At 31.6% G+C, this 24557-nt stretch overlaps 1 protein-coding gene across 1 annotated transcript; it reads right to left on the reverse strand.

Moving 5' to 3' along the window:
• Positions 1 to 4780: 4780 nt before the first annotated feature.
• On the reverse strand, positions 4781 to 22574 carry LOC124368937 (peroxisomal membrane protein 11C-like). The gene is made up of 5 exons (XM_046826491.1): positions 21950 to 22574; positions 16613 to 16791; positions 14714 to 14779; positions 9947 to 10110; positions 4781 to 5231 (listed from the first exon to the last, which is right to left on the reverse strand). The coding sequence occupies exons 1-5, from the start codon at positions 22166 to 22168 to the stop codon at positions 5035 to 5037; spliced, it is 825 nt and encodes a 274-aa protein (XP_046682447.1). The 5' UTR covers positions 22169 to 22574; the 3' UTR covers positions 4781 to 5034.
• Positions 22575 to 24557: the final 1983 nt, after the last annotated feature.

Below are 24557 nucleotides of genomic sequence, written 5' to 3' on the forward strand. Positions count from 1 at the left end.
TTTATAAGATTTTCACTAAAACTACTGTACATTTTTCAAGCGGTTAATAGTTCCAGGAGTTTATTGATTTAACTAAATAAATTAAATCCGCTAGCATAGTACTATGTTGTCATTGTTCAGACTCCTGTCTTTGAGATACAGATTAATTATATAAAATGTGAATGTAAATACATTTATTAACCCTATGCACTCGAATGCAGTATTTATAATTTGTCCTTGGAGCTCATACGACCAGCTCCACTGTCCAAGATATTATATGTCCATAGCTCGTAAGGCCTGCACCACTGGCCATTAAACATAGCAGTTATTTTCTAATATTTTCTTTTTTTTATGTTGAGTGTTGAAACCTTTTAAACAGCCTTATTTTAAATTAATTTTTAAATAAAGCAGTACATTTTAAATTAGCCTATAATTCTTCTCTAAACATTGATTGTGCAAATAAGACGGATGACGTGTAGTGGGCCTATACACTGAACTGATAGAAGGGATAGAAACTTAGAAATTATACTTGAAGACATGTGCTAACTATTCTTGACTACAAATAGGTATGTATTTTTAAAAGTTATATAGTGTAACAAATTTAAAGACTATTAAAAATTGTAAAATAGTTCATGTTTGAGTATAACATAACTGTAAAAGCTAATTAATGATAATTTATGACACATCTTTACAATATACGTATAAGAATTAAATTTTCAAAATGTATGTTTATCTTTGTATTAGAAAGATTCATTACAAATTAATTTTAAATTATTTTTTATTTCTTTTTTAAACACATTTAAAATTACTATGCAAATAACGCAGAGGAAATAATTCCGATCTGGGGAGGCAAACAACAATTATGGCCGCTGAGCTGCCAATGAAAGTAGCGCAGCCATCTGTACTGGCCACACGAGTTGCGAGGACAAACTACAGCAAAACTAATGCAAGCTGTCTGCAACCTTCGTGTGGCCAGTGCTGCTGGCCTTTCAAGCGCAAAGGGTGAAGTTATTTTAAAGAGTATTGGGTTAACTTTGTTATAATCAACATATTTCATACTCCATGTAATAGCAATGAAGAAGGTTAGTTTGTTTAATAGAATTCTGTATAAATTATATATCAACACTAGAAAATGTGTATGTTCAAGACTATATGCCTCTTGCATTTTTACATCAGTTTAGTACTTCTCTTTTTTATAATATTATATATGTATTAATTATTCGCAACACATAATTAAAAGTAAACATGAAAACTTAACGCAATTGTAAAATAAAATTCAATTTGTAATCCCATCACTATAATATATCATTAGCAGTTTTATATAATGTTAATCCTTAGAAGGTAAAATAATTATTTGGTGATGCTGAGAACATACATCAAAACCAATAAAGTCTGCTTACGTCGTACTAGGCGTTAAGATTTTAACAAAACCTAGAATTTATATTTAAAGTGGCAACTGCTGAGTATCAATCAGTCAATTTTTGTTTCTCCTGTTGCATCTGCTTTCTTTATTCGATTGAAATGCGTCCGTTTAACCATGTTTTTTTGCATAAGCCAATATAACCCTCTCTGTTTAAAGTTTGTTTTTGATGATGGAGAAAGTTTATGGAGGTGACATGATTTTACAAAACAATTGCCATCATTCAATGATACAAAAAAACGAGTATTTAAACATGTTTTACTTCTTAGATTGATGTTTTACTATCAATAAATAAGGTTACACAACTTTTTGTCGTCAATCCAACTTTTTATCTGGATGACTAGTTTCAAGAGTACTGTTCCATTATCAAATCAGGTTGTCAAATTTGTTAAAATCTGAACAATGCTGTAATGCTAAAATGCTGTAATGAAGATAAAAATCACAACACAAATTAATAAACACACGTGGACGAAAACACTCAGCACGACAAAGAATAAAAATAATTTAATTTCAGCCGACCATATACCCAAATAAAATTATGTGTACTTCTTCGTTGAGTGATGATGATTTAATCGGCACTATTTACTAAAATCGTTTAAGTACACACATCTACTTTACACCATAATGTTTTTTTTTAAGTCAGTGATTTTCTTTTCCTTATTTTGTTAAATTAATTTCTTGGACGCATATTCACGCCAATTAATAAAAGTCACTTTGACAACAGTCGAGGCTCTTCTTAATCTATGGACGTTGTTACCGCCATGCATTCATCCATCTATATAGCTCATTTTTATTCTTTCCCCCCCTCCCCCATGAACAAAGATTTTATTTTCTTATTACGATATTATTGTTCTTTACAGCTTTAACAATCTCTTCATCTGTCAATATTATGCTTTACGTTGCAGTATTTCAAGATAAAAGATATGACCCGTCTCATATATTCTACTGGACTACACGAAGAATGTCCCATCCTGACAAAATTGATTCTGGCGGTTGATTGAAAAACGGTTAACAGAGTGCTTATTGCATTTTTGAATGGCTACAAATCTTAACTGAAATGTCAAATTAGTAGAAGAGTAAAAGGCTAAAACCCAAAGTAGGGAAAATAATAACATGTAAAAAAAACAGTTTTGATAAAACATGTCTATTTACGGTACAAAATATCAAACTTTATGTGGAATAAAAACATCTTTAGTTAACTCTATGGTATGCTATATATTTATCTACATAGTATTCTTATCTATTAAAATACAATTAAATTAACCTATATCTCACTGATTGTCACTATCTTAACCCTCAAACTAGTGATTTTTTTTTGCTATGAACTGAGAAATGTTTAAAATTTGTCATATACCAATTAACATTTGGTATATGAACTGATATTAAAAATATACATCACTGCTGACATGTAACATTTACAATATAGATTTGCAAAAATTACTAAACATAAAAAAGAAGGAACGTCTTACAATACTAAACACATAAATAGTACAATATATTTCCAAAACTCTGTTAAAATATTTATTTGCAATTTATGAAGGAAAACAAACATCATTTTAATTAAATTCCAATTGCTAATAATTGTTTCTACATTTGCAACATAAAGAACAAGAAGTGTTTCTTAATCTTAAACCAAAGTTTTAAGAAAATAAATTAATAATGATCTAACCTGGGTTTTAACCTCAGTTACAATGTAAACTAAACTAGTAATATATATATATATATATATATATATATATATATATATATCAATTAGTAAGCAATACTTCTACAAATGAGAAAATGTTTAGTTAATCTACTGAAAATTAACTTAAATCTGCTATATTAGTTGTTTCACTATGAAATTTTACTTATTCCTACACACAGAATCAGATTGACGAAAAATACAATCTCCAGACGTCTACTTGACGCTGGATATCATGCATTTACCAGATTGAGGGTTAAGTGAATACATTAAACTTCTTAGGTGATGGAGATGTATGAGTACCACTACATTTAAGTAGATTAGGGAATTTTGTAAGCAATAAAACTTTTATTACAATTTAATACAGTTTTGAAAAGTTATTGTTAAAATTCTAATGTGTAAAGCTGAAAAACTGTTACTGTAAAAATACTTTAACCCGACTGAAAAAACTAGAATAAATTAGGAAGAGAAAAAATATTTAACAAGATAAAACGTAAAGTAGAGAATTTTAATGCTCTACTTTTTATTCCAGGCAATAATATGAAGCTTAAATATTTTTTTTAATCAATACAATTGTGAAATAAAAAAAACATCAAAAATGAGATATTTTGATTGAACTAGCTCATTTTTGTTGCATGTTTTTATTTCACAATTCAAGCTTCCATATTAATTATACTTAGTCTCTCTGTCAGATTTACAAATGAATTGTAATGGTGGGTCCTTCTGCAACCATGTGTTTGTCTTTTTTAGACTTGCGTCAAGCCATGTTTTTAGTTGACAACATGTCAAGCCAAATCTGCATCGTTGTTCTCAAGTTGATGTTATGTTGTGCCGTAATCTATCATCACTTTATCATGTGAACTTGGGCAAAAAACTTTTCTGTTTGGAAACCCTGGCTTTTTCTACTACGACTCATGAATAAACTAAAGAACCTGTACTAGCTATTGTTAAAAATGCTTAGTTAAGGACTGGTATTTCAAATAATTTATATCTACCAACTAGAGCTTAGAGTAAAATTGCCATTACTCAAATGTATTAATATTCACACATCTCTATAGATTACAACCAACAAACACAGCCTGAATCAATGTATGGTTAACAATAAACAATAAGTATCAACATGTGATATATGATAACGCAAATTACAGTTGTAAGTAGTTATAATGACTTGTATTGTAGATATTATTATTCAGACATCCAAGATGATATAAAATATTTTTTTATTAGTAAGCTCCGAGTGAATATTCAGTAAAATTTATTACTAATTTTTAACTATTAAATATTATCTGGTTTGTCTTAAAAAAAAATCATAGTTCTAAATAAAAATAATGGATTTATTTTAAACTGGCAAATTAAAAAAGTTCAATGTTTCAGATTTTTCATCACTCTATTTCCCACAAAGAATTGACAAACCGTTTAGTAATATTAAAAGGTCCTTTGGCAAGAAATAAAAATATCAGTCAAATATATCAAACTAAAGATTAGAGCTCTCTTCTGAAATAAAATAATAAAGTTTTCAAATAAAAATCAAATACCACTTAGAAATAACTAAAATAAAAATGTTCACTTCTAAGTTCACTCAAAATTCAAAATAAAAAATCAGCCTTCTCTTTCTACTAGTTGTACCTTAACTTTCAAGTATTTGCAATTCAGATAATTTCCAATTAATAATTCACAATAAAACCGTTCAAATTAAATATTAATAAATTACTAAATTTTCAAAATTCAATCAAAGTTATTAACAAAGTTCAATTTTAATTCACTTTTCTTGCAAGTTTGAACCGAATGTAACTTGTTTGATTCTATTGTGCTCTATTGTTTATCAAGAGTCAGTTTACAGATTGCTCTTTGGTTTCTATAAATTTAATTTTTCCTATAAAAAAGACAACAAAATTAATGTAATATCAGATCTGGAAGACTATTTCAATATAAAGTACAATAAATTTGGTGCTTACCTCAAAATCCCTCGCGGAAAAAAATTTTGAAACAGGGCGCGCACTGTCATCAACTTAATTACCAAAAGAAGGCCGAAAATTATGAGCAGGCAGTTCCCTTCTCCCCCTCCCTCTGATGGACATCCACGGTGTTCTCTCATTGGCCCAGCCGTATCCAACTCGAGAAACAATAGCCCTCTCAGATCTGACGTAACTGCAGTACACAAGACAAGTTCTGATCAATTCAAGGCAGTGAACCGCCTTCCTAATAATTTAAAGTGACCAGCACTAACTTGCCAAAGGATTACATATTTGTATTGTAGTACTGTAACACCCCATATAGTTAAATTCGTCTCAAACTATCTATAAAATTATTTAGTTAAACCCCAAAACGTTGTTAATATTATTTAAAATTGGTTCATTCATGTGATAAAAGAAATATGACAAATGTATTTTCCCAAGAGAACTAAAACGTTGGATAAGCTTCCTCAAGGAAGCGGGAACGTGATAAAACTATATGTAGAACGATGACCCCTATCATGAGTGGAACAAACATAGCCATCCAACATTGTAACATACCATTTATGGTAACAAAAAACTTTCTTGACAGCTTTAATCAAATAGCAACTAAGTACAACAACCAGGGTGGGGACCCCTGCAGTATGTCCTAAGTTTTCAGTCTCTTGATCATTCTGTTCCCGAGACTTGATGACAACACACCAAGTAAGTGGGCCCCTCCCACTATTAGTCTAAGAACCGTTGCGACTTTGCCTGAATTTCCAAATTCTCAATGAATTAAATCCTTTTCTAAAAGTATTTCGACATTAAGTCTTCCAATGCTCCAGGTTTTCTTTGACTTTTGAGTATTCATGATTATGTACCTAGTAAATAGTCTAAAGTAATCATATAACTTTAGTGTTCTGTATTGCTTGATGCTAATTTAAATGAAATGGTTTTAGTAAAGCTATTGTTTTGAGTCATTTGAATTTTGCGTGTAATAAAGTAGTATGCTCCTGACTCGATTATCTTACCCCAAACCTACGTCGTGTACTATTGTGGAACGACATATTTGGTGTCAGAAGTGTCAAATAAATAGCTGGATGGGCTACTCCTATCTTTTGTACGAGGGAATTTAGTCATTTAGAACACTCAAGAGAAGTACTGGAAGATTTAAAGTCTAATGCTCTGTTTAGTGGTTGCTAGAGTATATTTTAAGGTATACTTAGTTACTTCTAAGTGAGATAGGGTCTATGCTTCCTGATAGGATTCAATCTAAATTGAATAAAATCAAGTTTGAGTTGTTTTATAGATATGTGGGTAGTGAGAAAATAGTCACACTGTGGTGTGAAGTTAAGTCAGGGTTTTTGTTCTAAGAAGAGGTTTTAACGAGAGTAACAGCTATATCAGAGTGGAGAGTAACTAAAAAGATACATTGTCCGGTGAAAAAGGATTTCAATAAAGTAACACGGTGCTGGTTGAGAAAGAAAACAATAAAGTCGTTTGATGTGTGGCTAGTAGTATGCTCCTGACTCGATTATTTTAGTTATGTTACCCCAAACCCACGTTGTGTGCTATTGTGGCACGACAGTTTTTATCCTAACTTCTCACAATCTAATTAAAATTAAATCCCAATATTTCTTTCCCAAAAATGTTCATTTAATTTAAGTTGTAATTAAAAAATCAACCAATGTAGCTTTAAAAACGCTACAGTAGTTCCAATTATTAAATCTTTATTTTATTAAATAATCATAAATTAAATAGCTGTCTAGAAAGTAACTGACATTTACATATGGCTTGACAACGTGTAGAACAAGATTAACTATCAATGTCAAAATGTCCTCACATTTACCACACAACCAGCTATGGTAGCATTCAGACTGTACTCTTTCTCCATTGTTTGTAATGAATTTTTAATAAGTGCACTTTAAAAAAAATCCCACCAGTTATGAGGTAAGTTCGGTGAAAAGATTGTTGTTGACAAAACAAAACTAGAAAAGAATTGGAATTTATCCGCAAGTTTCTTTGCCAGAGACTTTGTATTATATGCCGAAAACAGCCTAGAGAGTAAAAAAGTAGAGGTGCTTTTAAATATCAGAAATCAATGAAAATGTTAGTGAAAACTATCGTAACACAGTACATGTATCAAGATCTTGCTTAATATCACTCATACTTTACAAAGTTTGTTGCACAAACCAACAGAAAAATTGTGTAAAAGTATTATGCAATATGGTTACCAAGAGTTTTAACAGGAAACCATGAACAACCATGCTTAGCTATTACAAGGATGACAACTGACTTATCAGGCATGAGTAGAGATATTAGTTCTGGGATAAAGATAGTCTACATAGTGGTGGCCACAAAATTATCTGAACTGCATGTTTGCATAAATGAGAGGTTGGAGTGTGAGCAGCAACTTTTTACATTGACAGAATTTAAAAGCTAGTGCATAGTTGCAATAAATGCCTCAATTTAGACTATGACTGAGTAGAAAACAGAGTAAGAGTGACTTAACAAATATACTATGAATTGTTTTTACTTTGACTTGGAAGTTTTAAATTTCAAAACATCAGTTATTTCTGTGTAGCCCTTATAACTTTATCACATTTAGTAAAATAAGAAACAAGAATTGTTTTAATAATTAGAGCCAGACTTCAGTTTCTTTACACTGAATATATGACAAGAAAATATAAATATCTATAAAGTTAACAAATCATAACAGATCTTTAAAGATCTAGATAAGCAAAATTGTTGGGTTTTACTACATCTTCTTTTCTCTGACAATATTGCAGAAAACTATATTGGTATAAATATAACAAACACCATAGTTCATAATGAACATAAAAGTTTACAATATTACTTTTAAATGGCAGTGTCTTAAAGTTCTCCATGAACTTGATATTACATATGTTATTCATGGCAGATTACCAAGAGTTAACAATAAAGGCACTTATCTAAGATGTTTCTAACTTATTTTAAAAGTTGTTTTTCTACTTGTAAGTGTGAAACAGCAACAGCAAATCTGAGATACGAGGTCTGTCCAAAAAGTATCCGACCGCCAACCAGAGGCAGCCGCAGCGTAACCGACTGGCTCGAACCGGTTATTGGAGGGGAGGGGCGAGCCTACTCCTTCCTATATTAGGCATTGAATACGATCCGGTCACTCAGTGAGTCACAGCGCTCTGTTCCGTACTGTACTGTCGTGTGTGTGCGTCACATTTCAATATGACTGAACGTGTTGAGCAGTGCATTTGCATTAAATTTTGCCAAAAACTTGGCCATTCAGCATCAGAGACAATTACTGTGATATGAAAAGTTTATGGTGACGTGTCTATGGGCGATACACAAATAAAAGAGTGGTTTAGGCGGTTTAAAAATGGCCACATATCAGTGGAGAGTGATGACCGATCTGGCAGGCCTTCAACGGCCAGAAACGCTGAAAATGTTGAACGAGTTTGTGCAGCAATTAATGAAAACCGTTGATTGACTGCCCGAGAGCTGGAAGAAGATTTAGGAATACCAAAATCGTCAGTTTGTAACATTTTACACGAAGATTTAAAAATGAACCGTGTTTGGGCAAAATTTGTCCCTCGGCTGCTGACAGAAGACCAAAAGAACTGTCGACTTGAAATTGCACAGGACAATCTGGATTTGATCAAAAGTGACCCAGGGCTATTTAAAAAAGTTATTGCTGGTGATGAGTAATGGGTTTATGGCTACGACCCTGAAACAAAGGCTCAATCTTCACAGTGGAAAACTCGCGAAGAGCAACGGCCGAAAAAAGCAAGACAAAGTCGAAGCAATGTCAAAACAATGCTGACAGTTTGCTTTTACCAGGACGGCATTGTTCATCACGAATATGCTCCAAGAGGCCAGACAGTGATTAAGGAGTATTATCTTGAGGTCCTAAGGCGGCTACGAGACGCAGTGCGAAGGAAACAACCCGAACTGTGGACAAGCCGTGACTGGATCCTGCACCACAACATCGCTCCAGCTCATTCCTCATATCTTACTCAGCGTTTTTTGGTCAAACACGACATCAACCAACTACGACAGCCTCCCTACAGTCCTGACATAGCTCCTTGTGACTTCTGGCTATTTCCGAAATTAAAAATTCCTTTGAAAGGAAAAAGATTTGATGATGTTGAACAAATAAAACAAAATGCGACGAAGGACCTGTTAGCCATTCCGCAAAATGAATTTAAGGAGTGTTTCCGGAAGTAGGAGGAGCGTTGGAATAAGGTAGTGGCTTGTGGAGGAGAGTACTTTGAAGAGGACCAGATTGCCGTTGCCGCCGAGTAACGTCAGTTCATGCCAGACGTCAAGGTCGGATACTTTTTGGACACACCTCGTACTTCCAGAAATAATAAAAAATCCATGAAACAAAGAAGAATAGTTAGTTCGTTGGGAAGTATCTTTGGAGTAATTTATGATTAAGTTGCTCTACTAAACCAAAATTAAACAAAATCAGTGGTAGGAAATGTTCAACAACCAGACATAAGCTGAAGGAAACAGGATTTTTCCGGACATTTGCCATCGTTAAGTGAAACAAGAAATCAGTAACACTACAGGTCAAAAAAACGTCAAAAATAACCTTCAAACACAGACATAAGCTATTACAATTCTGTGATTAATGTGAGTTAACATTTTATTTGGTTAACAATAAAAATAATGTTTTGTGCCCAAGTCTCTTCTCAGGTAGAAAAGGTTTCATGTATTTATTTGTAATCTGCCTTATTGTTACAAAGGTTTTCTACTTTTGAATGATTAAAAAATATGTACATAAATTAATTTTGGAAACATATACAATTATTAATTTTAAAACTCTAAATTTCAAAATGGTAAAATCAGGTAACCTGAATTATTTTTCCAATTAAAAAGAATCTTTGTAAGTACAGCATTTTAGAAAACTTAGGAGGGTAGAAGCCATACCTAGAGCCCCAATTTGCCACTGCTTCAGTCTTCCACCCCAAAGAAAGCCTTCTGGCATCCAGTGAATAGCATTAATAAAATCACATATATAGCAGACAACTGCTATGAGTTCTGCCAACTGCAGCCTTAAAGTTTTCTTCATTATATCAGGTGTGCCCTTCTTCCTAAAAAATCACAGGAATTAGAGGCACCAATAAGAACAACAAATCAATTCACTTTCTTAACATTAACATCTTGTTGAATGAAACAGTATAGTCTTTAATAATATTAGGACCTATTTCAGGACTTACTTCAAAAGGCAAAGTAGGCTACATCCCAGAGCAAAAAACATGTCAGGATGGAAAATTATCATAATTTTTTATAATACTTAAAGATACTTCATAATTCAGTAACAATTAAATCAATACTGTTATAAAAATGCATTTAAACGTACTTAGACTTCAGCATTGACAGTCATTCGCTATTTCCATGTTTTCTTATTCTAAGGATTATGATCTATGAAATATTGTTAGTAATCATCTGGAATATCGGAAAAAAGTGGTTTGTTTACGAAAACGTCATCGCAGCGCGGTGGCCGGACAGCCATTTGTTGTTGTTATGCTAATTCGTCATCTGCATTGTTATTGTTTTGCTTGCTATTACTTTAGTTAACACCTGTTGTTTTGTGAGTAAATACAATGAATCGTGACAGTATTGAAGACAATCAAGTGCTAGAAGAGATTTTCAAGTGACAGTGAAAGTGATGATTTATTCCAAAATGACAGATAATGATCCTGATTCTACTACCGATGGACTTGTTGACATTGTTTTTTACTCCAAAAACAAATATCAGCATAATAGTAATAAAGACTTCTATTCTTGTGTCTTATAAACAATTGGTTTATTAAAGAATTTTACAGTTTATTGTTTATTTTCAGCTTCAGAAGATTTTGATGATGGCCCTAGAACAAGTGGGTTAGGCCCCCAGACTAAAAAAAATATTTAAACATGAGTGGATTTCAATTGTAAATATTTGCATCTATAGTAACAGTAATGAAAATACTGAATACAGCAAATGATAATGAGAAATATGTTATAGACTAGTAAATGGTGATGATTTTTGTCAACTTTTATTTTTTACAAAAAACATTATGTTTTTAAGTTTTGAAACAAGACTTTCTGTTTGAAAATATTTATGCATTATCATTTGTGTAGAAAGAGGAAGAACTCAGCTTTAAAAAAAAATGTAAGTCCCATGGTTTTCTTATAATTGTTTAAAAAAATTTATTTATTTAAAAATTATTAAAACAGGTGACAGTGTAAGAAAGTTGTCAAAATTAGGATGCAGCAGTTAAAGTACTAACTAACTCCTTTTGATTTAAAGTAAGAAGTCCATATTGATATTAGTTTTTGTATAGGAAAATAAACTAAAATGTAGTAAATGGTAAGAGAATTGAAAGTCTAATAATCATTATTTGTGGCACTCCCCAAGTTTGACTGAAAATGGCATTTTCCAAAAAAAAAGGTCTCTTCCACCTGTCACATCACCACTAGATGAAATGTGTTGTTGTTTTGAACTGAGTTAAAACAATTCTGTTTTATAACAGAAAGACTAAATCATAGATTTCATCTATATTGAGGGTGCAGAAGCAATCTGGTTCAACTGCACAATAGGCTTGACACTAAAAGGACAAGAAGGGTCCACGGGAAAAAGGGGAATGTCAAAAAATATTTTTTTTTAATTTTTGTATTTTTGGAAACTTTTCATTAATCTCGTTTTGTATATTTGGTTTCCATGGAAAGAACGGGAATAGTCAGCAAGACATTGACGTTTGAAAATACGCAGTCCACGGAAAAAAGGGGGACTGTCATTGTGAAACACAGGGAAATGGGGGAATGTCAGTTGGCAGCACTATCTTTATTTTATTATGCTTCACTCAGCTGCAGTCAGTGAAGTTGTAGCTGTGCACTGTTGATTGTTGAGGCTATTTATGTTTTGTGATAATTTGTAAGAGTTTAAGATGTTGTGTGTGTGTTACTAATTAATTAGTGAGTTATGGAATCTGAAGGTGAAGGTAACAGCTCCAAATCATCTAATACCTCAAAGAAACGAAAGGTAACTGGTCGTTTAAGTGATGTTAAGAAAAAGCTACTAGCATCCACACATGAAATAGGGCCTGATTGTTACTGTTTGAGGTTAAAATGCTTTCAAATGATTGTACCTGCAGAACGTGCTACTATTATATCCAATTTCAACCAAATGAACGTAAATAAACAGAATTCCTACTTAACCGGTTTGGTTATTGTTAACACAGTTTCACAAAGGAGATCTAGGCAACCAGAAGAGAATGCTAAATTTCATGACAACTCGTATTCATATCGTGTTCGAGTTCATAGGGAGGAATCTGTGGTAGAAATTCCTGTTTGTGTAAAAGCTTTTCGGTCGCTTCATGGAATCACAAAAAAAAAGGTTGAAGTAATACAGAACTATTTAAAAAAAAGAGGAACTCCTAAGGATGGTCGAGGCCAACACTTAAATCATAAACACCGCTTGTCAGAAGAGGCAATTGAGGCGATTCACAAGCATATCGGTTCGTTTAAAGGTGAACGAAGTCACTACAGCACGAATTCTTCTACCCGTATCTATCTTCCAGCAGACTTAAATATAAAAAAGATGTTTGAATTGTTTAAGATAGCGTACCCAGGCCAAAAAGTATCATACGAGAAATATAGAACCGTTTTCAATTCAGAATTCAACATCAGTTTTGGCTATCCAAGAATGGATACTTGTAGTTCATGTGACAAACTCGCTGCTGAGATTCGAGCTATAGAACATGTTGTTAAATCCTGTTCTGAAAATACTACAGCAAGGGTAAAATCAGAAAAGAAATTGAAAGAGCTCACATCAGAAAAAAAACTACACTTGTTAAAAGCCAATATGTTTTACATTCGCAAACGTGCCTCTAAACAAAGAAGTCAACAATCAAAAGAGGTTGAAACTATTGCAATGGACTTCCAAAAGAATTTGCCAGTACCACATATAACAACTAACGATGTGTACTACAAGCGACAATTAACACTTTGTATGTTCAATATACATACGCGTATACTGTCCACAGACGAATCTTTTTTCTTTGTTTACGATGAAACAGTGGCGTACAAGGGTGCCAATGAGGTGGCTTCTTTCTTGCTTTACTTTGTGATGGCAATTCTTGACCCCTCTGTCAAAGAACTGGACATTTTTTGTGATTCTTGCGGGGGTCAAAACAAGAATTGGACCCTTTTTTCGCACTATCCACTACATTGTCCGTCACACTAAGAGAGTAGACAAAATTCAGATGAATTTTCCAATTCGTGGTCACTCGTATTTAGAGTGTGACCGTAATATGGCAAGCATCAATCAAAAGAAGTGGATTGAAACGCCTAAAGATTGGATTGATGAAATTGAAGGTGCTAGAGTCAAACCCTCACCATTCCATGTAATCCAAGTTGAGAGGGAGTTTGTACGGAACTGGTCTTCACACTTAGATCAATTTTATTTTTCAAAGTGCCCATTTCCTTCAAGGCCGATAAGAGAGTTAGTAGCTCTTAAAGAACATCCCCGTTTCCTGAAGCACCGAGCAACATTCCATGGACATTGGGAGGCCCATGTCATTAACCAACCAGGTTCAATACCACAAGACCAACCCTTGCCTGAAGGAGAGTTTTTTCTACCCGACTATGCCTATGAGGGTAAGACTTTTTCCATTTTACTGTTACTCACTGCTAGTAATCAAAATGTGATAAAAATAATATTTTGACCACTTCTTTAGTTATTAATAAATAATTTATTAATAATTCAACCTAATTATATTGAATAAATCTTAGCATTTTTCTTGATAGCTAAATTAAAATAAAATTTAAATTCCTAATAGAAAATTGGACTTAAATGTTGTTAATGTTTCAACAACATGCTTCAGGAAATTTTTTTGTTTTAGGGGCTCTTCCTATTACCCATGAAAAGTACACAGATCTACAAGTTTTAAAGATGTTCTGTGGTGTACAAGCCAGACATTTTTATACCCTTCTTCCAAAACTTGAGAAAGGAGAGAAAAGGAACAAAAGAAATGCCATTGACAAAGAAGTTTTTCCTAAGTCTAAAAAGACAAATAATCATAATAATAGGCCTACTCAGAGTGGAAAAAAGGACTAATAAAAATGACCTATTTGATAATTGTTTGATTTCAAACATGTTTTATTTTTCTCAAGGTAATATGTACCGGTTTTACTTTTTTACCAATAAAGGCCTTTTTTAACTTAAATGTGTATTTTTTCTTATTTGGAACCATATTTAAGAAGACAATTTTAAATATATACGTTTTATGCCATTTAATTTAGTACTGGTTTCTAGAATTAGTTAACCTTGGTGACATTCCCCCTTTTTTCCTAAAACATTAATGACATTCCCCCTTTTTAGCGAAAATATTTTGTACTCATATAATATATTTATTTATTTCACCATTAAAATGGTAAACTGATGTTATTAGTACATAATGTATAAGTTTAATATAAGGTAGGCTAAATCATAGATAAGTTTCATAAAGATTAGGAAATAAATGTAAGTGGTACAATAGAATTAAGGAGAAAATTGCTATTCCTGAAAAATTTGAAAAATCTGACATTCCCCCATTTTCCCGTGGTGCCTTCTGTTTACAGCGTTACAACAATTAATGAAACTTCTCATTGTTGGCTTGTTCTTTTATCTGGTTTTTGAATGCATAAATGCATGGAATGAAAATGTCCACTTACCTCAAAACAGACTCATTGTGTACGTGAATGGGATCAGAGTTGAGTAGGTGTAAATATCGGAGTGATCTGAAAAATGAGTAGAAAATCATAATTCAAATCTTTTTTTCTTCAATTAAATTCTTAAATGATATGTAACTAAGTTCTATTAAACAAATAGTAATCATTAATTACAATTTTAAGTTTAAATCAAAGTCAAGTTTGTTTTACATAAAATAATACGTAATAACATGAATTTGTTGACAACTCGTTTATGTATTAAGTGTTTTGATGTATGTTAAAGATAACTTGAATGACCTTGTTAGCCTTAGTGATAACTATAACTATTTTACGAGAAATAGGAATGATCTGTTGCTGATGAAGTGTAAATACACAAGCACGCAAAGTAGCTTTAGGTATCTGGGAATCAAATTGTACAATGCTTTACCTGAACATATAAAAAAATTATCTAGGCCTAGGTTGAAACCTCCATAAAAAACATGTTGCTGAAGTGTATATATAGTGTAAATGAATTTTACAATGCTAGTAATAGTATGCTTCTTGAACTAGTTTCACATGTTATAACTTGTTGACGTTGTTATACACTATTGTAGTGTCCTGACAATAAATTATTTGATTTGACTATAATTAGGTTTTCTTGAAATACAGTAGAGTTCCAATTAATCACACTAAACAGGACCAGAGATACCTCAGATACAGGAAAAACTTGGACAATACGGAGATCACAATAAAATATCTTGATTTAATAAAAAAAAAAAACAAAATATTAATAATAAAAACTATTTATTTATACAATAAATTACTGTATTTCTATACAAAACATAATACAAATAAAAAAATTATTACTATTTGCCAAAAAAGCTGCATAAATTAATTTTATACTAAACAAAATGTAATCAAATTAGATTGCTATGTGATCGCACAAAAAGCACTCTGGTGAGAGACTCGCAGAAACACTCACCACTATTTCTTGGAACGTGTTGCCTTGACAACAGGACATCCTACATTTCATTCCAAGTAAAATATTTACAAAAGTACGATAATTTGTTAATTAGGATATCTATATACAGATTTTCATACACAAGGTACAACAATAAACATGTTTTAACTATAGGTAACTAGCGTACTGGTGTTCAGCTGTTATCCACTAATATACGTAGCAGACACAAGGTGATGCTTCTACATAAATACATATCTACAAGCAAAATATGTTTTACTGAACTAGAATAATTTGTTAATTAGGTTATCTCTACGGTTATTCATACACAAAGTACAATACAATGACGTTTTTGTGATCAATAATGCCGATTACCTGTCGTCCGGGAAGTTACGCAGCAGACTCATAGTGATCTATAATGTTAATCTAATATTAACTGCAAACGAAATACTACTTTATAAACTCAAACTATTCATTAATAACATTATCTATTTACGATTTTTCAAACATAAAATACAACAAAACCTTTTCACAATGAATAAAAGATACCTTGCAGTTAATGATGCAATAAGTTTCCCCAGATTCTGTAGTCGGATCCCATCAATCGATTTTCAGACCAGAATCTTTCTTGAAGATTCTAAATTTGGCTTCGACAGGTCACTAGTTATTATTATAATGCTTTAAAACAGATATCTTAAACAGCAAATTTTTGTGACAAAGGCATGATAATCCGTGATTTTAGACGTTTTTCCAGAACCCTCATTAAAATCCATACATTTTTAGGGACTTCCATGACAGGATGACACCCTAGAAGAATAACCAGACAAATTTCCCGGTCTATCTTGAAATTCCTTGACTTTTCCATGACATTCTCCATATTGTTAAAATTCCCTGACTATTTCTGATTTTACCGGTTGCTAGATACCCTGAAGAAAATAAGTACTCTCCAACACATAAAATATTACCTGGCAATATTGAAGTACAGGGAGAGAGCCCAGCAGACGTTGCTGGCCAGCCACCATTTTTCACTGTTCTGGGAGAGGATACCCTTATCAGCAGCCCACGCCACATGTTCAAGAGGGTAGTAGAGCTGGTCCAGTATATTCACTATCACTCCACACACTTGCATGTAAGTGTCAGGTTCCTAAAACATTGATACATAACTTTGGGAGCAACTATAACAATAATAGTTTCTTTTCAAATAAGTTTCCAATTAAAGTATGTTGAATAACCTGAAAGTAACTTCAATACCACATTGAACTATACAGAATATTCAACTCATGATGACTACCATTGTAACTGTGAAAACTATCATTTTAATGACAAAACTTTATTAATAGGGAACCTGTCCTTATTTTAAAACCAATTAAGAAAATGTAGTTCCAATTTTTTTCAATTGTCATCATTTTCTAATATGGTTGTCAATTTTAATACTATTTTAAGTATTTTATGATGATCTTGGGTAGAAAATGTAGTTTTAAGATACACGTTTAATCTTAATAGCCTACTCGTACATTTCATTTGGTATAATTAATATAATAGAAAGTAGTGCACCGAGAAATACAGTAAATGGTTTGTTCACTAAAAGATAATATTTCACTTTTCTTGCATGTCAGGTTTTTAGCTAAAAATTGTTACAATCACAATTACCTAAATATTAAATTATAAACTGGTTCTACAAAAGAATGACCACCATTGTGATCTCAAAAATAAACAGTGTAGGGGCTTTTGTATTAAAAAATCATAAAATCTATAATTTGAGTTCAATGCACTAGATAAAATGTCACAAGGAGGTAAAATTCCAGAAAAAAATCAAATATATATTTGTAGAACAAGCCAGAAATCGTAATTTTTCACATTCATTTCCTAAGAATTTTAATACTTTACACTCCATAAATTTTTTTTATTGGAAGAAGTATTTTTTTAATATGTAATAAAATTACAATTTATCAAAATTAATCTTCTTTTCAACATAAAATTATTTAAAATTTCAAAAACAACAAAACTTTGCTGTTATGGAAGTTCTGCGGAGGATACAAAAGACATGGAAAGAATATTATATTGGTTATGACGTATATACATGCCAAGCAGATCGATGGAACTCCCTTCAAACTTTATATTCACAACTAACATCAAGGTCTTCCACAATCTTCAGTGAACACATGTTAAACCAAAACATTATTGACTGAAGATGACAATATTTCAAGAAGATAATTGTTTAAGTTACGTTTAGACACAGTGTGAACCTTGATGTTTGTTATAACACCCGCGCGTAAGCCTAAGAACTAATTATTCACAATTTAAACCTCTACTGTAACTTTCGTTGTACAAATTGATGTCTTATGAGCATTTAAAATAATGAACTATGCACACGATTAAATCCCTATTTCTGTTGTATTTTTATTATTTATTGGCCCTTTTTAATAAAAACAAATTCAACTACTAGTGATACCTTATCTTATTGTATATATTAACTAATGATCTCCAATATTTGTGTTTTATTTTATATTTGCAAAGTTATAGTCAAAGATTCTACTACCTTGTAGCTCATCTAGTTAGCATAGATAACTTGATACACACCACGTGTGATACACAGTCAGCTCTATGTGATTCATTTTGATACATACAAGCCCAGGCCAAAAATGGCTTGAATTGCCTACAACATTTATGGCCAGACATTTTATGCTCTTTAAATTACTTCAAATAAACTGTTATTAAAATTCCAAAGGTACTTTTTTTCAATGAAATCTGTCAACGCATAAGCGAGAACGACCACTTAAAAAGTATGCATGTTTCCACAAGCTGGGAGCATCAAACATTGTTAGTTGAGAACCAACAAAATACAAGATATTTCAATTTAGCAACCTCAAAAATCAGAAGAGTATTAAATTAAAAATATTACTTCACACCATAATAGCCAGTACACAACTTTCATCACAGAAACTGTACATAAAACACAACAATATGTTAAATGTAATCATAATCATAGTACTAGAAGTAGGGAAGAAATTGCATTACACTCCCAAACATTAATTATGTACTCAAAAATATCAATGTATCAGTTAAAGTTTTTATAACAAACTCCTTAGGGATATTAACTAATCAGTTTTTATTTAATTAGAATTTAAGTAAAAAATATTGTGAGTTTTTTGTCAACTTATTATTTTGTTCTATATAACTGTTTTAATGAAAAATGTCAGCTAAATAACTACATTTTACAAATAAATGATTTCCATTTCAAAAGAAACAAAACAAAATTTATTTATATATAGTAAATAACAAAGAAGCTCCACTCATATGGATGTACATTAAATTTATGCTCAAAGCTGGTATGGCAGGCCTCGAATAGCATTGAAAAAATTATGTGGGTTACAAAAATTCTCGAAAATAATGGGCCAAGAAGTGCAATAAGTTACTCAACTGATGATGGGCTAGTATGTATGTTTAACACAGGTTTTTATGTTTAATGCAAACTTCTACAAACTATACAGTATAAAAATGGAATTCTAACCATTTATTTTCATGTATAAGCTATGAACTATACATTCATTTAATGAACTATATTAATTTTATTTTTTATTGTGATGGATAACAATAATTGAAAAATTAATTTTGTAATATACAAATTCATCAGCTTCCCTAGCTATGATCATAAAATCAAAGAGATGTTGTTTTTTGCATGAGTAATTTTAGTTAACTTCATTGCAAAGTCCAGGTCTTATAAAATATATGAAAAATTGACATTTTTTACTTTTATTCAGAACTTATGGTTTTAAGCTTTTTATTTTACAACTGAGCACTGAACCAATGGCTTAACTCTCAACCTCTTATTTCAAAAACACAACTGAATTAACCTCCAGAGTACCTCTTATTATTTTGGGATTTATATACTAGTTATATAAATTATGTAGGCTAAAATTAGTACTGGTTGAATATAGACTCATTCTGTTACTAACCAATGTAAAGCAGTATGTAGCAGTTCTGGTCTTAATTAAACATTTAATGATCTTAATTAACTTTTTTATAGGGGAAAGCAGAAGAACAATACTGTAATTTGAACATGATGTTCATTTTATGACATGTGAAGTTTTTTATGACGTGTCAAGCTTTTTTATGACGTATGAAGGTTTTTATGAGCTATGCTATTGTAACCGTTTTGGTGATAAGGAACGATTGTCTTGTCTGTGCACCACACTATTTTTTTAGTTTGTGATTCGTAGCCTGGTGAACTAAGAAGTTTTTTAAAAGTGTTACAGTTTGTGTAACTTAGGCCTAGTGTAGTGCTTACTGTAGATAACTTTATATGGATCTTTTCTGTTTCTAACGCTTAGAAGTGGCCTACAAACTAGGCTATTGCTTATATCAACTGATTAATTTCAAATTTGAGTGACCATTCTAGAACCTTCAAAGCCATAATCAAGACAAATCTTAATGCATCATTCTTAGGAGATATAGCATCCATATGCATGTTGTGAGCCACAGGTATGTCGGTTAAAGTTGGTTGTTTATTTTTATAAATAATCATTATTAACACTCTAACATTGTATTTATCCTGGTAAGACTAGTATTTACTGTGGAAACATAGTAACATACACGTTTCATTTTTTTGGTTGAAATCATAACATTTATCGTAAACTTAACTCTTTTCCTCTTATATATATTATCCAATTTATTTCTATTAACTTTAATTAAGAGTATGGTTTGTTTCAATCTTTTTCTTTGCCTGTTTGTATAACACAGTCCCTCATTCCAGTTTACGTTTCGTAAAAACATAACCACTGTAGAAACCTAATGGTTAACAGATTTAAACCTGTTAAGATGTACCTCAAAAAACTATTTTGTACATAAAATTAAAATCTTTTATGGAAATTATAGATATCAAACAAAACTGTTGGGTCAGACTGAGTGTTTGTAAAAAATATTTGTTTTATTAAATATATAGCAACAATGAATTTTATATTTTCTAATAATACTACAACAATTTAAAACATTGCTTTCATTGTACTTATGACCATCCTTGAGGATATATTATATAATAGTTTCGATTCTTCCTATATTTCTAATACATGATATGAAGCCTTTCTATTTCAGTTATAGCTGTAGGAAGCCACTCTCACTCTAGAATCATTCTTGTTTTCATTTTAAACATATATAGAATTTCATACCAGTTTCTTTCTGTTACTATTTTTGTTAGTAGCAATGGAGTACAGGATAGAAGTATTCAACTGGTTAAGCACTTTTTCAGATATATATTTTGGCACCAAACCCTCAGAAATTGCAATAGGAACCAAAGGAAAATAATTATCATGCTCTGCTTTATTCAAAGAAGTTCCTTTAGTAAAGGTGTTTCTTGTGCACAGGATTCTGACTACAAGCCTGCACAGAATCTTGCTGGGGTCAGAAAAGAGTAATCTATTGAGAAAAGAGGCATGGGTCTAATACTTTTACGGCATGTTTATGCTTCTTTGCAGGGATTAAAGTTGTAAGATTAGGACAAGGCCTACATGATGGGATATAATCATTTATTGATTAAACTGAATCATTGAATCAGATTCCTCTTTCTGATGAAGTGCACTACTGTTTGTTATTGTCATTTTTTTATTAAATAGGCCAAAACTAGGTTCTAAATCACTGGAAATTTGTTCATTATCAACCTCAGGACTGCCACAAAATAAATCATCTACCTCGCTCTCGTCTAAAGGCATCAGTTATGTGCTGGCATGTTATGATTCTGGATCACTAACGTTCTTGAATAGTTAACATTATGACTTTCATAGTATGTACAAATTCATCACCACTTATTGTGCATATTGCAGTTAACAACAAATTTATTTTATAGCAAATAAATAACTAAATATTTCAGTACACTCACAAATGTACCAAATATAATAAACAAAACAAACTGTATATGCCAATACCAAAACAAGACAAACACCACAAAAGTTCGACTGGCTTAATCTTAGCTTTGTTGTAGGTACAAAAAAGAGGAATTCCACTCGTACCCAAAACGAAGTGATCACCAAGGACACCATACCTTTAGGTATAAGGTATATTGGCCTTCACTTTGTACCAGTGTCTTTTGGTCGTATTAGTTTGAGCCCTGCTATCTGGATCAACGAAATTAAGAGAATGGTTAAATGATAGTTGTTGAAATCCGTCGCCTAGGCAACTGCACGCATTCCAACAGTGGCTTATTATTTTAGTACCTGGCATAACACATTAATTAATAAAAGGGAACTCTTTTCAACTGGGATAAAATTCTAGTAGGTCTGAACGATTTAATATTTATAAAATATACTCACTTTTTTGCCCAATCCGTATGACAGAGAATACATTAACATAGGAACATCATCCAGTAATCGCAATGTTGTGCGGCACTCACTTAACTGATGACTAAACTTTGAATACTTATTCTGTTTGGTAACTCCTCCAATCAACTGAGAGGTATAGCAAAGGAACCGTAACAGTTTGTCTCTCTCACTATGACTTTCCAACATTTCAAGTAATCTTTTACACTCCATATGAAATAAAACTTTGTTACTATACAGTCAGGAATATTAGATTCTGTTGTACCCTACTCCTAATAGGACTACAGACCTAAAATGAAGCAGCAAATGATTTGTCACACAGTATGAAATTAAACACTTATTCCATTGATGAGACAACAGTAATTCATCACATAACCTACTATGCAAATATAAGTAGGTTTTCTAATTCGCTATAACAACCAGCTTTTTTCAACATTTAGTCGTAAATTAAACTTATGGTGCTATGGTTTCCTTCCTTGGTTGCTATACTACGTCGACCAAACAACTTAATTTAACCACAGCATACTACAAACAAACCACCTCGCAGCTTATTACCACTTACTAATTCCAAGTGGTTTTCAAATTTTATACTAAGTTTGGTTGTCCGGCACACCGCACAAACGAGCTCCTCACGCCTGGAATTTAATGGGGTGATCAACCGAGGCGGAGAGAAAGAGTGGGGACAGAGCCGAGCAGTACCGATAAATCCCGAAAATTCCTGACAAACTCTGTACATGCGGCTGATAGCGACCTCAGTTCGGAACGGTTCTGATTTCTATTATCTTACGAATTAATGAGTCGTTTTATATCCGAATTAATGAGTCGTTTTATATCCGAACATATCTGCAAAACATAGAAATTATATCGAATTAATTATATTAATATAGAACTTTCTTTATAACTCCAAAGACATTTTACACGAACATATCTGCAAAACATAGAAATTATATCGAATTAATTATATTAATATTGAACTTTCTTTATAACTCCAAAGACACTTTACAAAATGTGAGATGGTGCACAACGAATAAAATGTCATCATCTTTTTGTGCTATTGGAATATATTCAAATTAATAGGGCAAAAACAACATATTATAATGTGGAGTCCTTAATTGGTAGTAAATAAATTAATAATTACACTACAAAATCTGTAATAAGAGTTATGTAATAGCTGTAATAAACTAAGGGTATTAAAAAAGATTAAAAAAGAAACTTGCGAGTAAATATTCAACCAAAAACATAATTATAGAAATATGACAAAATCAATGACAACTACCTGACTTAAATACCTAACATAGCACGTGACATCATTAATAAATACAAAATTTTGCTAATTATATTATATTATTGTAACTGACAAATTCAGTTTAAGATCATATATGAGTATATTTTTGGTTTACAATTTTAAACACTTATATTTATGTAAGAAATATTACACTTATATTACAGAAATTTTATGTAATACGGATGATGAAAATAATTTAGTCCTACTGATCTCTAATGCTACGAATATAAAGATTTATGATACAATTACAAAAATTTATATAATTTATTGAAGTCTGCCATCATTTTTATATAGTGAACGAGGTTATGCTTCTGGCTTTCAAAACTTTTATTTGTTATAGGATTTGATATCATATTATTGGATATTACAACCGTCAAGATGTCAACGAAACTTACGAACTGATATACAGCAGGACATTTTGCAACATTGAGTTTTTCAGAACGATAACTTTCATTTGCGTAGTGTAAAACTATTTGACATTCTTACTTCGGCTATCTTACATTATTCTAATACACGGGCTATCTGTAGTTGGCAGGAGGGGCCCCTCCATCCCCACTCTTTCTCTCCGCCTCGGTTGATCACCCCATTAAATTCCAGGCGTGAGGAGCTCGTCACCGCACAACTACACTGGCGCTACAAGCGGCACGCAAACCAAATCAAGGCTTGATCCATTCATTTGTTTTGGAACAAATGGTTGTTCTTAGCAATTTGGCAAAAAATGTTTGCTAAATGATATTGTTTTATTTATATTACACTATTTGGTGCCCTGTTTATAATTAAACGGTCCAGACTACGTCTAAATTAGTAAATTATGAGGTTAAATTAGTTATATAAAAATTTAAGACAATCAATTTACTACCTGCTAATCACAATGTGTCAATTAATTAAATAGTGTTTATCTAGGTGTTTTATTAACTATGACACTGAATTACATATATATATATATATATATATATATATATATGTAATGTAATGTAATATATATATATATATATATATATATGTCATACATATATATGTATGTCATAGAATCAGAATTTAAGAATTTATATAATAAATAAAAATTGCAATATAATTACACATGAAAATATATAATTTTGATTATTAGTGAAAGTGATGTATTGATGATTAAATAAAAATTGATAATTAAATTTTATAGTGACTACCTAAACACTTCTAATGTTAAAATATATATGTTTCTCCACTATTATTGCTGATAATATTTATTGTATTTATGGATAATAACTATAATACATTTAATTAATTAGCGGAAAACCATAACATTCAAGAACATTACAATATGCATTAAATATTTGA

This window comes from Homalodisca vitripennis, chromosome X (assembly GCF_021130785.1).
Source record: "Homalodisca vitripennis isolate AUS2020 chromosome X, UT_GWSS_2.1, whole genome shotgun sequence".
Lineage (NCBI taxonomy): Eukaryota > Metazoa > Arthropoda > Insecta > Hemiptera > Cicadellidae > Homalodisca > Homalodisca vitripennis.

Excerpts from the sequence above, each read along its gene's own strand:
- LOC124368937 (XM_046826491.1), bottom strand. The coding sequence starts at position 22,168 with ATGGAGTGTAAAAGATTACTTGAAATGTTGGAAAGTCATAGTGAGAGA. Across the intron at positions 16,792-21,949 it reads CATACGGATTGGGCAAAAAA|GAACCTGACACTTACATGCA; the intron begins GTGAGTATATTT and ends TCAATGTTTTAG. Across the intron at positions 10,111-14,713 it reads CACAATGAGTCTGTTTTGAG|GAAGAAGGGCACACCTGATA; the intron begins GTAAGTGGACAT and ends GTGATTTTTTAG.